Below are 17758 nucleotides of genomic sequence, written 5' to 3' on the forward strand. Positions count from 1 at the left end.
ATCCCCTTGACGTACATGGAAAAATCTAGGTAAAGTTTTTATAGGTCACAGTTGAATCACTTATTTTAACCAGGGGTACACTATTTAGTCTGTTCTCCCTTTTCCTCACATATTAATAAAACATAAATTACCTGACTTTGTCCTATATTACAATTTTTGGACAGACTGACTTTTTGTCTTTTCCCATAAGGCAATCACCCCTTTCCAGAAATGTTTTAAAAAGTGATTAACAGGAATGAAATTGGTAATGCAACTATATATCTATACTTTCCAAGTTTTCCAATATTACTTACCTACAGAATTTACATTTCATCTCATCTTCCTAGTGAATTGCTACTGGTTTGCTGCTCTTAACATCAGTTGGATGAGATATTTATTTACACTTGTTATTGTTAAATATACTCAAAATTCTCTTTAAGATAACACCATCTTAAACAGAGTGGAGGGTCACCTGGGTGGCTCAGTGGTTGAATGCCTGCCTGTGGCTCAGGTTGTGATCCTGGAATGGGCTCCCTGCAGGGGTCCTGCCTCTGCCTCTGCCTGTATCTCTGCCTCTCTCTCTGTCTCTCATGAATAAATAAATAAATAAATAAATAAATAAATAAATAAATAAATAAAATCTTAAAAAAACCCAAAAAAACAGAGTAGAATATTATACTTAATGGCATTGTCTGCCTTTGGTTAAGTTAGCAGTGGTTTATATCACATTTAAAAAACTGACCAGGAAAAAAAAAAAAAAAAACTGACGAGGGGATCCCTGGGTGGCGCAGCTGTTTGGCGCCTGCCTTTGGCCCAGGGCGCGGTCCTGGATATCCGGCATCGAATCCCACGTCAGGCTCCCGGTGCGTGAAGCCTGCTTCTCCCTCTGCCTGTGTCTCTGCCTCTCTCTCACTGTTGTGCCTATCGTAAATAAATAAAAGTTAAAAAAAAAATTAAAAAACTGACCAGTCTCTGGGATGCCTGGTATTTAACAGCCTGTAAAAATGAGAAATTAATACTGCTCTGCCTGCTTTGGAGAGTTGTAACGATCAAATTAATTTAACTGAATGACCTTGAAAAGAAATATCAGTCCAAAAAACCAAGATGCATCCTTAGGAATCAAGTCCACAAGTTTATGGGACCTGGTGCATGCTACATTCCCTTTACTGGAAGGTCCTGGTTTCTTCCCCAAAAGCCTCATCATTTGACTTAAAGAAGCGCTCTTTTCTCTTTTTCTGGATGCTTATGTGTGATGGAAAGACCAGCCAGGATGATGAGAGTATTTAAATTTGCAGCAGAGCAAAAGAGGAACACACACGTGGACAAAGGGAGCCACAGTAGTTAAAAGGCTGAGCCATGTACATGCATCACAATCAATTCAGTTTAAGTGTCACTTCTAGATGCTACATTATTTGGAGACTCAGCATGAAAGTCGAGGGTCACTTATCCCCGTGAACCAAAACCGCTGAGTTTTGCACAGTTCTAACTCAAAATGCTGAGGCAGTGAATGTTATTAAAAATGCTTTTTTGAAAATCAATGCAATCTTATTTTGAAAATGAATATTTATTTTGTGGAATGGAATAGAAAGACTTAGTATGACATAAAAGTAGTTTATTGCTTAATATGTTTTTGAAAGTGCACTGCAGGAAAACTTCCAGTGTATTTGAGCCAACAGAAACATGATTACTGAAGGTCCTTTCTTAGTACATTTAAACCTTTTTGTTAAATATGAATTGTAATATGTTATGTAAGTCTAATAAAAGTGAAATTGAATCCAGTGGAGACTCTGGTTGCCATAGAGTTTAAATCCATCTCAGGGTCAATCAATAGAGATTGTTCGGTAATAATGACAATGAAAGTAGTCCCAATTTGGAGTCATGCAATACTTTGTTATGTTCTCTTGGACTGATAATGTACTTTATAATGGAGAGAACAGAAACTATTGAGTCAGAAGGCCAGGGTTTAAATGTGGGTTTAATTTCTTACTGAACAAGTCATGTCACCAAGCTCATAGACCAAGCATATCTGAACGACATCACTTAGGAACATGTTTGACTTTTGCAGCCTTTGGGTAAATACCTAGTAGTGCAATTGCTGGGCCCTATTTTTAACTTTTTGAGGAACCTCCACCCTGTCTTCCAGAGTGGTTGCACCCGTCTGCATTCCCACCACCAAGTGTAAGAGGGTTCCCCTTTCTCCACTGCCTCGCTAAGTAAAGTAAGTCAGTCAGAGGATGATAAATGCCATATCACATGATTTCACTCATGTGGAAATTAAGAAACAAACACGTGAATATAGGGAAGGGAAAAAGAGAGAGAGAGAAGCAAACCAAAGAGGCTCTTAATCACAGAGAAGAAATTGAGAGTTGGTGGAGGGAGGTGCGTGAGGGATGGGCTAACCGGGTGGTGGGTGTTAAGGAGGTCACTTGTTATGATGAGCACTGGGTCTTATATGTAAGTGATGAGTCACTAAATTATACTTCTGAACGAATTTTACACTGTATGTTAACTAACTAGAATTTAAACAAAAATTTGAAAAAACAAAACAAAACAAAACAAGGAACGTATCAAGCAACAGAATAGCCGAGTAATAATAGCTGAAAAAAAATAGGTATTTATTTTCTTGTTATTGGGCAGAATGCTGGGAATAAGCTGGTGACCTACGTTATAAAGGTCCCAGAGTTTTCCTGTCTTTCCACTTCCCGTCCTTATTAATTGGCTTTTCACCCATGTGGCAAAGACTCCTCCATGTGGCATGTGGCTCCTCTGTGTCGGAGCACTATGCCTCTAGTACAATCAGAAAGGAAGAAGGAGAAGGAAAAAGGAGGCAAAATATTTTCTCCTCTTGAAGTTTTGTGCCTGCTTTTGAAAAAGAAAGTTCTCCTCAGCAGACTTTTGTTCAGATGTCCTTAACCATAATTGAGTTAAATTATTAATGCCAAGCAAAAGGTACTGAGATTACCAGGACTACTTTAGACCAATCATAATTTATGACTCTGTGGCTGGGGAGAGGATACCCCGAGTTCAAGAAATTTTCAACTGAGTAAGTATCAGATTCCTCATGGTAAGAAGATGATGGGGCAGAAGGATGGCTGTAAGGTAAGTATAATTTATTGTCTGCCACAACAACATTTGGGGTGTAACGAGATCATGCACCATACATAGTTTGCCTGGGACAATCCTGATTTAGACCAGTTGTTTGTGCATAATTGCTCACAGTTCTTGCATAATTACTCTCAGCTTACCTTGGGGTAAGCTTATGGAAGGGGGGAGAGTGGAAGTACTGAGATGAGCAGTAATTTGTCATACTTCTTACAGCATCTTAAGAAATGGCACTGTCACACTGGCTCATATTCTATTGGTCAAAGGTCATATGGCCAAGGCTAAAGTTAATGAATAGACAGGTACTCCACATCCAATTGGACAGTTTGCAAAGTCAGGTGGCAAAGGGTATACATGTCCCAGTGGAATAGGAGAGGTTGCAAATGCAGAGGTTGGATCCATTTCTTCTCTGATAAAAGACTAAAAAAGCAGCTGTTTTGGGGTTTTGGAGTGAATACCTTACTGTGAAAGTTGGCTATTTAAATTTCAATAAGAGAGGTAAACTAATAGGTGCTTCCAATATGAGATGAGTAAATGAAATTAGTGTTTCACTAAATAATTGGATGTCCAAATACTTCTTCTAAAATCTACAGATGATAATTGCATATTATTGAACTACCCAATATATTGTATGACTTTTCGAAATACCATCTAGTCATTGTATACTGATTTAAAAAATAACTTACAGGGATCCCTGGGTGGCGCAGCGGTTTGGCGCCTGCCTTTGGCCCAGGGCGCGATCCTGGAGACCCGGGATCGAATCCCATATCAGGCTCCCGATGCATGGAGCCTGCTTCTCCCTCTGCCTGTGTCTCTGCCTCTCTCTCTCTCTCTCTCTCTCTCTCTCTGTGACTATCATAAGTAAATTAAAAAAAAAATTAAAAAAAAAAAAAAAAAAAAAAAAAATAAAAAATAACTTACAAATCAGAGAATAAGAAAAATGCATGCAAAATTATTTTTAACTTTGTTATTGGTTTTGCTTAATTGTTTACCTTACTCTTTCATTTTTAGAATAATTGTTTTAGGCTATAAGAAACCTTTGGAAAGAGAGGACCTTTTTGAACTAAACGAAAGTGATTCTTCCTATATCGTGTGTCCCATCTTTGAAAAACAATGGAGGAAGGAAGTTTTAAGGAATCAAGAAAGGCAAAAAATAAAGGTAATTAATTCTTAAATTCTAAGTACCTAATTACTACCTAAAACTAGAAAAAGCTTCTTCCAAACTTGAGATAGTATTATTAATTTAGAAAGTCCCTAAAATATGTGAAAAGACAAGCTATGTTCATAAGTACAGTTGGTTGTTATGCAACTAATTTCTGTCATCAAATTATTCAGCTAGCCCTCTTTTAGTATCAGGAACAATGTGTTGATATGTTATCTTTGGCTTTTCACCAGTATCTTTTGCTCAACTATTGTGGCAAAGATGGTTTCTATATCCCATGGCCTCTTATCTGTTTGTCCAAATTAGTAATATGGTGACCAAGACCAAAGTTTATAGGGCAGGGTGGGGACTTCATATCTGTTTAGTATCTTATACATACACATATACATCTTTAGAATTCCCAAAAAGAAAATATGATTTGAAAATAAAACTGTATTTATATTAATTAATTAATGGAACAGTTTCAACATTCACAAAAGTAATAAAATGACTATTTCTCTTGCCCATTTAGACCAGATGGTGTAAATAATACCAGGTGGTCTGGAGATATACCTTACCAATGATATAGGTCATATTTTCAAGTTCAACTGAATTCATCCCTCTTATTACCTTATTATCTTTGGAGTACATTACTAATTTTATAGTCAGTTTATATATATATTTCATTTTTTTACTTGTATTAGCTCTGCCCAATTTTCTCATTGTTTCTTATTTTCTTTCATTATATAGGCACCCTTTTGTAAAGAGGCACATACCAGGAAGCCATCTCTGGTCTATGCATTGTGGAACACCTTTAAGTTTGTCCTAATTCAAGTTGCTTTATTCAAAGTGTTTGCTGATATTTTGTCCTTTAGTAGCCCACTCATAATGAAGTAAGTCATAGTCTTATTTTTTTAATTTCTCCACAGATAAATGATAAAAAAAGGAAGGGAAAGTTCTCATTGCAAATTTTATTTAGGATATGGACATCTTGCTAACTTTGCTATAATACAAATATGAATAATATATTCAATATTTACTGAAGTCAACTGTGTACTAAACAGTGCTCTAAAATCTTTAATTATCTTATTTAATTTTCACAACAATCCTATGAGATAAGAAATATTACACTCATTATCACAATGTGAAAACAGGTTTAAGCAATTTGCCTAAGTTAACATAGCTAGAAAATGCCAGAGCTATGATTAAAAGCTAGGAAGCTGTGGAAGGGGAGGTGGGCCGGGGATGGGGTGACTGGGTGATGGGCACTGAGGGGGGCACTTGGCGGGACGAGCACTGGGTGTTATGCTATATGTTGGCAAATCGTACTTCATTTAAAAAAAAATTAAAAAAAGCTAGGAAGTCTTCTTGAATATATATTTAGAAAATGAAATGATACATATTCTTACTATTTTTCTTAGCTGTGACCTTTTGGGAGTTGAACTTTATCAGCCAGGGTAGTAATATTTCAGTATAAATAAATATAAATGTATATGTCTATATATGTACGCACATATACATAGAGACACAATGTTTGAAGAATTTCCTTGATATTCTTTAATACCAATAAGCCAGATAACGAAATTGGAACCTTGACTCTGGCACCTTTTTCAAGAAAGCATTGTCCTACCTCTAACTGTTATGTGAAGGAAACACAATTTTTTTCTTTTTTAATTAGTCTATGATAATATTTTTGTATTGAATACATTTCCAAGTTGTTGGAGATTTTAAGAACTATTTAATTCATGAAAACATAATTAATCCTTAGTTACCTGAACCCTTGATAATATCCAGGCATGTATTTATCTAATATTTATTGAGCACCTACTACATACCACTATTCTTGATAGACCCTGCAGATAGACAAAGATCAAAAGTCCCTGCTCCAAAGACATTCAGAGGGATGAGATAAATATTAAACAAATGAATAAACATAAATGATATTAAGAAATAATCAATGTTAAGGAAAAAAAATACAATAAGTGAGGGGGTAAGAAATTCCATTCTGGGGAGATTAAAGTGCTATTTTATTTAAGGAGGTTAGGAAAGACTTTGGTGATAGGTGACATTTGAAAAAAGTCCTAAAGGAAGTTAGGGAGGAAGCCAAGGCCATATCTATTGCAAATAGGAAGAACAAGAAGGGCAAAAACCACAAGGCAGGAACATGCTTGTTGTCTTTGAGGACCCACAGGAGGTAAGTGAGAATAGAGCAAAAAGTGAGACAAAATGTAATATGATTGAAGTTAGAAAGGTCTGGGCATGAAAAAGATTTTAAAGGGCCTTCTAGAATATGATGGTGATACTGGCTTTTATTCTGTTAGAAGGGAAAACTTTGGAAGATTTTTGAACAGGAATTGGTATGATTAGACTTAAGTTTTATAGGGATCACTCTGATACTTTGTGGAAAATAATGTAAAGAGAAGCAAAAGTAGAAGTATTACCAGTTGGAAGACTGAGATAATCCAAGTAAAAGTCAATGTGGTTTCAACTAAGTTGTAGCAATGAAGGTAATAACAAGTGGTCAGATTCTGGTATATTTTAATGGATGCCTGGGTGATTCAACTGGTTAAGCATCTGCCTTTGGCTCAGGTCATGATCCCAGGGTCCTAGGATCAAGGCCCACATTGGGCTCCTTGCTTCATGGGTAGCCTGCTTCTTCCTCTCTGCCTGCTGCTCCCCCTGCTTGTGCTCTCTGTCAAACAAATAAAATCTTAAAAAAAATAAAGGTAGAGTCAGCATAACGTAATGGTGGATTGAATATAGGTTAAGAGAGGAGAGGAATCAAGGATGCCTTCAGAGGTTTTTTTTTGTTGTTGTTGAAGTCACAAGGTAAATGAGGCACCATTTACTGAGATATAAAAGCTCAGGAAAGAGTAGGGTAGGAAGTGGGGTGTCCTTTTTGGACTTGCTAAATTTGAAATACGTATTAGCCCTTTTGCAGGAAGGAGTGAATTAACTGACTGTTGTCCTTTGGGCAGCTTATAGGAGTGACTTTTGACTGGCAACTGGAACTTGCATTTCAGGAAGGTTCCTGGTGCCCTAACTGTTAAGAGTGGTTTAATATGTCCAAACTACTTAATGATCAATATGATTCATGCTGAATACCTACTTTCCTTCTAGAAGTTTGGAATTTGGGCATGTGTTAGGAAGAGGGTGCCTTGTATACTGAATCCCCAATGAGCTTGTCTGGTAGACAATATTTCATATATGTTGCCACAACTAGTTGCTGGGGTAATTAAATGTGTTTTATTTGACACTACTGAGAAAGGACTTTTGGAAGCTTGTGTCTGTTTTCTTCTGGACTTTAGCCCATGTACCTTTTCTCTTTGCTGATTTTTTGGGTATATTTTCAACATAATAAATCATAGTCCTAGTATGACTAGATGCTGACTGTTATAAGTCCTTCAAATGAATCATTTAACTAGGAAGTGGCCTTGGGGATCCCTGGCATCCATCTAAAGAATCTAGAAAGATTGTGATTGATTGTCTACATAAACCTGGAGTCAACCGAAACTCTCCACAGACAAGATAACACACCTCTTCTTCTCCTGCTTCTGCTTCTCACCTTTGTATATAACAGCTATTTTTAAGGAGTTGCCCTAGAGTTATCTCATCTATGGTCAGAAATCTCTCTCTCAGAAATATTGACCAGCATCTTCCTCTCCTGCCCTCTTCTGGTGATGTATTGCTATAGTATTAAACATATAGAATTTTAGTAGCATAAAACAATGATAATTTTATTATATTCACAAATGTCTGTGAGGAAAACTTGATAACCACTAAGCTACAGCAACAAAGCATGATTTGTGGATCTGAACTTCAGAGAGTGGTGGATTTTCTTTGATCCACCATGATGGAGGCTTTAGCTGAGTAGCTCGAATGGCTGTCGACAGCTGTAGAAGCTCAAATAGAGACATATGTTTGGAGCCTTGGTTTGGCTCTTGGCTGGGTTACCTTGGTTCTTTTTTATGTGTGCTGGTACTGGAATGTCCAGGATGGCTTCTTCACTTACATACTGATGCCTGGGCTAAGATGGCTGGAGATGGCCAGATATCCATCTCTGTCTGTCTGTCTCTCTCTTCAAGACTCTCCAAATGGTTAGCTTGAGCACAAAAGTCTCAGAGCAATTGAACTTCCTACATAGCAGGTGGATTTTTTCAGAGTGAACATGCCAAGAGGCTCAGACAAGTCTTTTTATGACCTAGGCTTGGCAGCCCCAAAAATCAGATCTGCCACATTATTTTGGTCAACAAGTCCCTAAATAAGCCCAGATGCAAGTGGAAGAGAGAGTAGTTAGGTTTAACTTCTGAGTGGGAGGAGTAGCTAGAGATTTCCAGCCATTTTTAGTCATGTCCTGATTCCTAGTTTTCAATGACTACTGCTCAAAAAACTCATTCTAGAATCTCACTGTGGCCACTGTTTCCTAAAATAGCTGTAGGTCATGGCAATTCAGTGTCCCTGCCTTGCCTATAGGGTAAGGAATGGTCTCTAATTTTGTGGCATACTTTTGTAACACATTAGCTTGACTATACTGGCAAAATAGTAATATCAATATCCCATTGAAATGAATTGTTATTGTATTTTTCTCCCTGCCTAGACTATGAGCTCCTCATGGTACACAGGATTCTGTATTACTCAATTTCTGTGTGCTTACTGCCTAGTACAGGACTGAACATAGAACTCAAATACATTTCCTGAATGGAATACTGAATTGTGACTGGCTTATCCAAAGTCACACTTTTTAAAGAGATTCTCCTTCTAGAGTAGTTGAATAGCCTTAATGTTTCTACACCAAGGACTAAATGATCAGAAGGAATTTTAAGGGTTTAACTATATGTTAACTAACTGGAATTTATTTATTTAGTCTTTAAAAAACATTTTATCCATTCATTCATGAGAAACAGAGAGAGAGAGGGGTAGAGACACAGGCAGAGGGAGAAGGAGGCTCCACGCAGGGACCCCGACACGGGACTCAATCCTGGGACCCCAGGATCACTGTGGGACGAAGGCAGGCGCCAAACCACTGAGCCACCCAGGGATCCCAACTAACTAGAATTTAAACAAAAACTTGAAATACAAAAATATTTCTGAGTTTGTATGATCATAACTGAGCCTGGGGGAGCTAATTTTATAAGCTAATTTTGAGACGTATATTTTTTTCTTTCGATAAGGGAAATTACTCGAGAGTACTATCCTTAAGGATGAGAATACATTGTCATGTTATCAAGACTCATATGTGTAATAATCAACGTATAAAAATGATACTTTCATTAACTTAGTATTAGAATAAATATGTTTCTTGTTGATTGTGCTTATTCTTTGTCCACCTATGAGTTTTATTATAATATTAGTCAAACAAGAAAATGAATATTCATATCTGATATGATGTGTTTGGTTTTATGGTCTTCATCATGCCTTGATCACAGATTAATTTTAATACTTCCTGATTTATATGTGTAGAGCCACTATGGTACCTATTGATAATTTTTTTTTATTTGATTTTATGAGAAAGGAAGAAAGTTTAGTTTGTAGCTACATCCACAATAAGAAGAACAGTGCACCTTTTTAGGGAAATTTAATTGGTAGACCAAGAAGATATTTAGTTAGTTTTTCTTATAAAAATAATTAGGTGTCTCAATGGATGGCATCTAATAGAGATCCACTAAGAAATACAGAACTTCCTGTTATTTTATCTAGGTGGGATGTGGCATCATTTAGTAGTGTCATTGAGAATACACATTGCTCTAAATAATTTTCAATGACTAGAGGTTGTAATAATAATTTTAGAAACACTGGTATATATTTGATTCCAAAGTACAATTTTAATAATGTGAATATTTTGAAGTACTTGGTTTATAAAGCAATTCGGGAAACACCAATTGCTTTTAATTTTTTCACTCATAAGTTGTCCAAGCTGCCAATAAAATAAATCAAGACTTAGACAATTTTTTATTTTTTAAAAATGTAAACTTTAAAAATGTAAACTCGCATAAAGAATGAGTTTTAAAGTCAATGTTCTTAAAAAAAAATGTAAGTATAGTCTGACTTAATTACACGTGGGTTCCTTCTGGTTATTACCTTAAGTTAATTCAAAATGGCTATTTACAATGACAAAGCACATTTCTGCATCTCCAGAACTCAGAGTTAAAAAAAAAAGTACATTTCTAAAACATCTAATATTATACTTTTTACCTTATACAGTAATATACCTAATTATTGCCTAATAATATACCTACCTAAATAAACCCAAGAATTGAGCCAGCAAAATAAATGATATATCAATCTGTAGTATCTGAGAGAATATGTCCAAGTTGTTTTCACCATGATTTAGAGTATAGGTAGTCTTTTTAAATTCTTACTATTATTAGTCACACAGACACAGTTTAAAAAAGGTTGAGAACACCTATATAATGTTATTAACAATGACATGAGGCATTTGGAGTTTTAACCAGTGTTTACAATTGAAGGACAATAAGCAACCAAAAGAGTTATGATTAGAACCATCCTCATTGTTTAGCTGTACCCCAGCCTTAACCCTAATCATCATGACCGTGCTGTCACCAAACGTAAGAGGAAATAAAGGAAAATAGAGTAGACAGAAACTGGATATGGATAAAAGTAACAAAAGGTGGGATGCCTGGGTGGCTCAGTGGTTGAGCATTTGCCTTTGGCTCAGGTCATGATTCCCGGGTCCTGGAATCGAGTCCCACATCAGGCTCCCTGGAGGGAGCCTGCTTCTCACTCTGCGTATGTCTCTGCCTCTCTCTCTCTGTCTCTCATGAATAAATAAGTAAAATCTATTTTTAAAGAAGTTTTAAAAAGTGAAATATAATTCTGGCCTTTGAAAAAAACTGTGTGCCATTCTGAGAGATTCACTACTTATATTCTAATTGTCATGTTTCCTTATGTTTAACAAAATGCATGATTATTATAAAAAAGAAGCTTTAAATGTCTTTGTGTCTCAACTTGTATGATGAAGTTAGATCAGAACAGTTGGTTGGTGAAAAATTAACCTTGTACTCCAAAGCCTTTGAAAATAACTGTTGCTTCTATTTATTATATAATTTTTGAATTAAAAATAAAGGGGGGAAAAGAGGCCAAATTGAGCAAGAAGAGCAAAGAGTGGGTAAAAAAAATATAGGTGTATGTAACATTTTGACAACACTTCACGCTTATAAGCATTTATCTACTTGAGATGCTTAACGTTTCTTCCCCTTTCTCAATTTTTATATGACATTCAGGCAAATGATCATTTTCTGTGAACATCGCGCAGATTTTGGATGGAGTGGCTATGGTCATGCTTTGGCACTTTTTGTTGTAGTCTTTTTGCAAACCTTGATCCTTCAGCAATACCAACGTTTTAACATGCTCACTTCAGCAAAAATTAAGACAGCCATAATGGGACTCATCTACAAAAAGGTAAAAAATTAAGGAATTTCCAATTTCTAAATGGATTCTTTCCTTGTATACTCTAAAATATAGGAGAGTATGTTAAAAGGTTCCTAGGGTGCCCTTTGAATGTACATTTGTTTTACTTTAAAAGAACTTTGACTCATCCATATTGGTTGTATTCATTTCTCTGTAGGACTCTCTATAGTTCTTACAGTCCCTGCAACTTCCAGTGAGCCCTAATCCTTGAAACTAAATGATGGTTTCTGTCCACTGTTGTATCACTGAAATCCTCCTCACCAAGTGAATGACAACGAATGTAATGTGTTCGTCATTATCTGTGTGTATGTACCATTGAAGTTTGTTCTTTTCATGATATTTTCATTCTGCATACTACTTTTTTCTTCTTCCTCTGTTTGCTTTTCTCTACTTTTTCATGCAACAAAGCCATCTTTCTTTAAACCATCATTATCTGCTTCTCTTTCATTCTAACTCCTGCCTCTGTACCCACCTACCCTCCAAAACCTGGCTGATGCTTATACCTGTGATAATGCTGAAGTATAATTTGTTCTCTCTTGAAAATGCAATTTTAAATACCACCTCTTTACCATCCAGAGCCTTTTATTTACATTATCATCATAAACAATTAAAGAGTTTCTTTCTTCCCATAGTTATCACCGGAGTTGTTCAATCAAGTGCATTTTGCATTCTTACTCTATAGTTTTCTATAAATTGTGGACTCTTTATTTTATTTTATTTATTTTTAATTTTTATTTATTTATGATAGTCACACACAGAGAGAGAGAGGCAGAGACATAGGCAGAGGGAGAAGCAGGCTCCATGCACCGAGAGCCCGATGTGGGATTCGGTCCCGGGTCTCCAGGATCGCGCCCTGGGCCAAAGGCAGGCGCTAAACCGCTGCACCACCCAGGAATCCCAATTGTGGACTCTTTAAAATTTGGATAGAAACCTATTTACCTGTTGTACCTTTGTCATCTGGGAGAATGGCTTTTATACATTTTTATAAAATTTGGATGACTGAGAAAGTGAGTAAATGAACCACTGCCTTCAAGAAATTAGGGGGAATTATTAGCATACATAATAAATGTGTGGGAGCTAAATGCAGGGATTTTTTTTTTTAAGATTTTGTTTATTCATGAGAGACACAGTCACATAGGCAGAGGAAGAAGCAGGCTCCCCACGAGGATCCTGATATGGGACCTGATCCCAGGACCCCAGGGTCATGACCTGAGCCAAAGAGAGACGCTCAACCACTAAGCCACCCAGGTGCCCCTAAATATAGGTTTTTCTGAGAAGTCAGGTGAGCAGGAAATCTACAATGATTGTGTGCAGTTAAAGAAGGTTTCACATAGAAAGGAAGCCTTTAGGGCAGCCCCGGTTGCGCAGCGGTTTAGCGCCGCCTGCAGCCCAGGGCGTGATCCTGGGGACCTGGGATAGAGTCCCGCGTCGGGCTCCCTGCATGGAGCCTGCTTCTCCCTCTACCTGTGTCTCTGCCTCTCTTTCTCTCCCTGCATCTCTATGAATAAATAAATAAAATCTTAAAAAAAAAAAAAAAAAAAGGAAGCCTTTAACTTATCTTTGGGAAAGGTGTAGAATTTGTATAGTGGAAGGAAGAATTATAATTTGGGCTGAGCTCAGCATGAAACTTATAGGCCCTTTGGCCTTATTGGGCCAAAATGGGTGTGTGGAGTGGTATTAACCCAAATGCAGGGGCATACTGCTACAGTTATAATTCTAGAGACTGTAAATTCTGAGAAATCCTAACATAGAGGAAGGATATCAAAGAGTCTAGGAATCAGTTTAAATATTAACACTTGTTTTTGATATACAGTCCATATGGAATAAGATTTCATTCAGTGATTAAAGCATTGGAGTTTGGGTATAGGATTTGGATGGAGTTACAAATATAAAAGAGTGGACTGCAGTAGAAATTAGAACAAGTGATCAAACAAAAAGAAGAAAATCAAGCATTGTGGGTGAGTCTATTACAAGGGCAAAGATATCCCAGAGATAGTAATGGAAGAGGTAACACTGACTACGGGATGAAACCATAGATTCCTTAGAGAGATTAAGAATGAAGAGCACTCAGGATCAAAGGAATACAGCAATCAAGCCAGCTCAGTAGATCTTGTTGTATGGATTACGATTTAATGCCAAATCCATCAAACAAGCAGTAGAAAACATAACCTGCATTGTTATAACCCATGTTGATGCACTGAGATAGCATGTGCAGATGGCACTGATATAAGGCTGCCTTTCTTCTGAGTCTCCTATCCTACATCTGCTTTCTGGAGAGAATCTCTCTCCATGGGACTAATTAGGATATTTAGATTTCTATTATCTTTACAAGTGATAGGATTCTGATTTTTTTAAATCATATTTAGGTACCTTCAATATCAAAATGGCTCTCATAGTGGCACCAGATGACCCATATAAATCTGACATTGGCTCTACTGCATCAGAGATTTGTTATTAGAGTGGGGTAAACATGGTCTCAGACCCTTTTCATGGTGAGGAGCAGAGATGGTAGGACTTCCTGTTCTCTGTCCACCCACATGGTTACTGCTAATAAAGTTCACGAATATAATTTTTGGAATAAAGTTCACGAATATAATTTTTAAGATTCGTGGGGAAAACATGGGCCTCATTCCACTTGATAACTTTGAGTTCATGAGTTTCAAAGCTTAGCTCACAGATCCAGGCTCTATGACAATTCTTTTTTTTTTTTTTAAAGATTTATTTATTTATTCATGAGAGATGCAGAGAGGAGAGGCAGAGACATAGGCAGGGAGAGAAGCAGGCTCTTGCAACTCTATCCCGGAACCAGGGATCATGACCTGAGCTGAAGGCAGACACTCAACCACGGAGTCACCCAGGCATCCCCTCCATGACAATTCTTGAGGACTAAGACATGGGATATGCTTCAAAAGCAGTGTCAATTAGTGCTGGGTTTCATGTGGGCAGTCTAGGGCATTCCTTCACCAAACAATGTCCAGTAGAATCTTTGTGATTTTAAAAATGGATAAAGGTGATCAGAAGGTACAAAACTTCTAGTTAAAAAATAAATGTCATGAGGATGTATTGCAGCATGGTGACTATAGTTAATAATACCATATTGTGTATTTGAAAGCTGCTGAGAGAGTAGATCTTAAACGTTTTAATCACAATAAATAAAAATTTTATAACTGTGTGGGGTGATGGTTGTTAACTAGACTTGTGGTGATCATTTTGCAATATATACAAATATTGAACATTTTGTTAAAACACCTGAAACTAATAATATGTCAATTAAATGTATCTCATTTTCTTTAAAAACAAAGGGGGGGGGGGCAGGAGACATTTGAAGCATGGAGTGCCCACAGAGAAAACAGATTTGAGTTTGAGACCAAAGAAATGTTTTATGTTGAAGGAATAATATGAGGATATAAAGTATCTGAAAAAAAAAAGAAATAAAGTAAAATGAAATAAAAGAAAATAAAAACTTCCTCATTTCTAAAAAAAATTTTTTTTTAAAGATTGTATTTATTTATTTATGAGAGACACAGAGAGAGAGTCAGAGACACAGGCAGAGGGAGAAGCTGGCTCCATGCAGGGAGCCTGACATGGGATTGATCTCGGGTCTCCAGGATCACGCCATGGGCTGAAGGTGGCGCTAAACTACTGAGCCACCGGCTGCCCTAAAAACATTTTTTTTTTTTTTTTTAAACTAAACGAAAGTGCTATATCCACATTATCCAGTTTGGCAGACAGTAGTCACATATGACTATTGAGCCTTTGAATTGTGGCTAGTAAGATTAAGGAAGTGAATTTTTAAGTTTAATTAAATTTAATAACACGTAGCTAGTGGTGGCCATTACTGGACAGTAGTGCAATATCTAAACTGTCCATATTTGTAGTTTAAAAATTTGTTCTTAATTGTGATAAATATAAAATGCAAGAAAATTGATAAAAGTGCATTTAAAAAAATAAAGACACCTAAGTGTGGTTAAGAAGAGGAAAAGCAGAATCAAAATCCTGCACTTAGAGTCAGAAAGAGAATACTGGCATACTTTTTTTTGCATACGGATGAACTGAAGAAGAATAAGTTCTTATAAATGTTATGAGGGTCCACCTTTGGTTATACAATATCTCTCTAGAAGTATAGTAACTATTGGTTTAGAATCACTGGGTTAGGAATTTTTAGGGCTCTTCCAGCTCTAAATTATGTGACTTCTATGACTTAGAGCTAGGATGGTCAGGAAAAATGTCATGATTAATATTGCATGATTTAGGTTTGAAGGATGAATTGCATGAGGCAAAGATTCTACTGTTGGAAATATATTGTGCGAGGGAATATACAGTTGAATACATGGCTTGCTCAGAAAATGATGAGTAGATTAATTTAGCTGAAGATAATATCTTATGGTGGGGAGAGAGAGGATGGTAAAACAGAATAGATTGCAACTCTGTTTTCAGAAACTTGAAAGATACATTGTAAAAATGTACTTTAGTTCTAGAGGAAATTGGGACTTATTTGGGCCATAGGCAGGTAGATGATCAGGAGAAAGTAATGAAAATAGAGTTGGAAATAAGGAGTACCTTAGAACTATTTCAATAGTTCAGGAAATAAAGATATGAACCAAGAGCATGGCAATGAGTCTAGACAGGAACAAATATATAAGAGGGGGAATGTGAAATTGCAAACAAATTTCATCATCAGTTGATAAAATGAGATATTAATGAATTCAGTTCAGGGATAATCAAGATATTTCTAGTCAATAAGAGAGGTTTTTGAGGCTGGAGCCCTAACTGGTTCATCTGGACCTTGTTAGGGTATAATTCACTAAACGAAATTAATGAAGTCTCAAAAAGTGATGTCACATAGTTGTGCTGTGTGTGTGTGTGTGAGAGAGAGAGAGAGAGAGAGACTAGGTAAAGAAAATATTGAAAAAAAAAAAAAAAGAAAATATTGTAGAAAAGAAATCTCAAACTTGGATGGAATTTTAAAATAACAGAGTTTTGTGGAAGTGATTATGATTACAATAGTTAATTAAAAATGGGTTAATTTTCATTTTTATTGAAGAGCATTTATAAACTCCCAACTTTTTATATGGTTTTAGATTTTACAGTTGGGGTTTTCTCTTTTTATCTCATTCTGGCTTTCTCTCTTTTATCTCTTTTTTTTTTTAAGATTTTATTTTATTTATTCATGAGAGAGAGAGAGAGAGAGAGAGAGAGAGAGAGAGGCAAAGACACAGACAGAGGGAGAAGCAGGCTCCACGCAGGGATCCTGATGCGGGACTTGATCCTAGGTTCCCAGGATCACACCCTGGGCCGAAGGCAGCATTAAACCACTGAGCCACCCAGGCTGCCCTCTCTCTTTTATCTCTTTAGGTACTTTTTACCAGACAATTCTAGAACATGTTGCATCATCCGGTATAATTTTGTTGTCATATTGCAGTATTCTTCCAAATTGTTTCATATAACAAAGAGGGAGTTTAGATTGTATAATTTAGCAATAAGCAGTAACTAAATTCCCCTTCATGGCTTGTGATTTTTGTCCCTTACAGAAATGTAAAAGTTTATTTGGCAGAAAAATATTGAAAGAGAAATCAGTGCTCGGATGTTAAAAATGCCAGCCAGAACAACAGCCAATTATATAATGCCCTTTAATACTTTCCTTAATATTTTGAAAGCAATTAGTTTTTGAAGAAACTTTTCTTTTGTATATTGAAGAAAATATGTGTAATGCATAAAATAGGAAAGAGAAAATGACAACCATTCATAAGTCTAGACTGCAAAGATAACCTTAATTTTCCCTTAACATTTATTTTGCATGCATACTTACATATTTGCAATACACTATTTTGTAATCTGTTATTTACTTCATAGTATATCATGACCAAATGTATTGAGAAAACACATTGTTATATGATTTTTTTATATTTAATTTGTTTGCTTTTGTTTTTAAGTACATTTATTTTTACATATAAACATAAGTTTAAATTCATAGTGGAAACTTTCATATAAATATTACACTTTTCTCCCACTATTGTCATTTTTTCCCTATTTTGCTTTCCACCTTGCTTACCATCTTCACTCATAATGCATATGGTTCATTTAATATATATCAAAGTACCTTTTCCA

General features: G+C 36.2%; 1 protein-coding gene across 5 annotated transcripts in view; it reads left to right on the forward strand.

Moving 5' to 3' along the window:
• The window catches only part of LOC144301742 (multidrug resistance-associated protein 1-like), an 87686-nt gene that overhangs the window by 8411 nt on the left and 61517 nt on the right, over nt 1-17758 (forward strand). For all 5 annotated transcript variants that reach the window (XM_077878794.1, XM_077878795.1, XM_077878798.1 and 2 more), the window contains exons 3-5: nt 4093-4240; nt 4973-5115; nt 11464-11641. In XM_077878794.1, coding sequence (XP_077734920.1) covers nt 4093-4240; nt 4973-5115; nt 11464-11641 — 469 coding nt within the window. The remainder of the gene's footprint in view (nt 1-4092; nt 4241-4972; nt 5116-11463; nt 11642-17758) is intronic.

This window comes from Canis aureus, chromosome 30 (genome assembly GCF_053574225.1).
Source record: "Canis aureus isolate CA01 chromosome 30, VMU_Caureus_v.1.0, whole genome shotgun sequence".
NCBI classification, from domain to species: domain Eukaryota; kingdom Metazoa; phylum Chordata; class Mammalia; order Carnivora; family Canidae; genus Canis; species Canis aureus.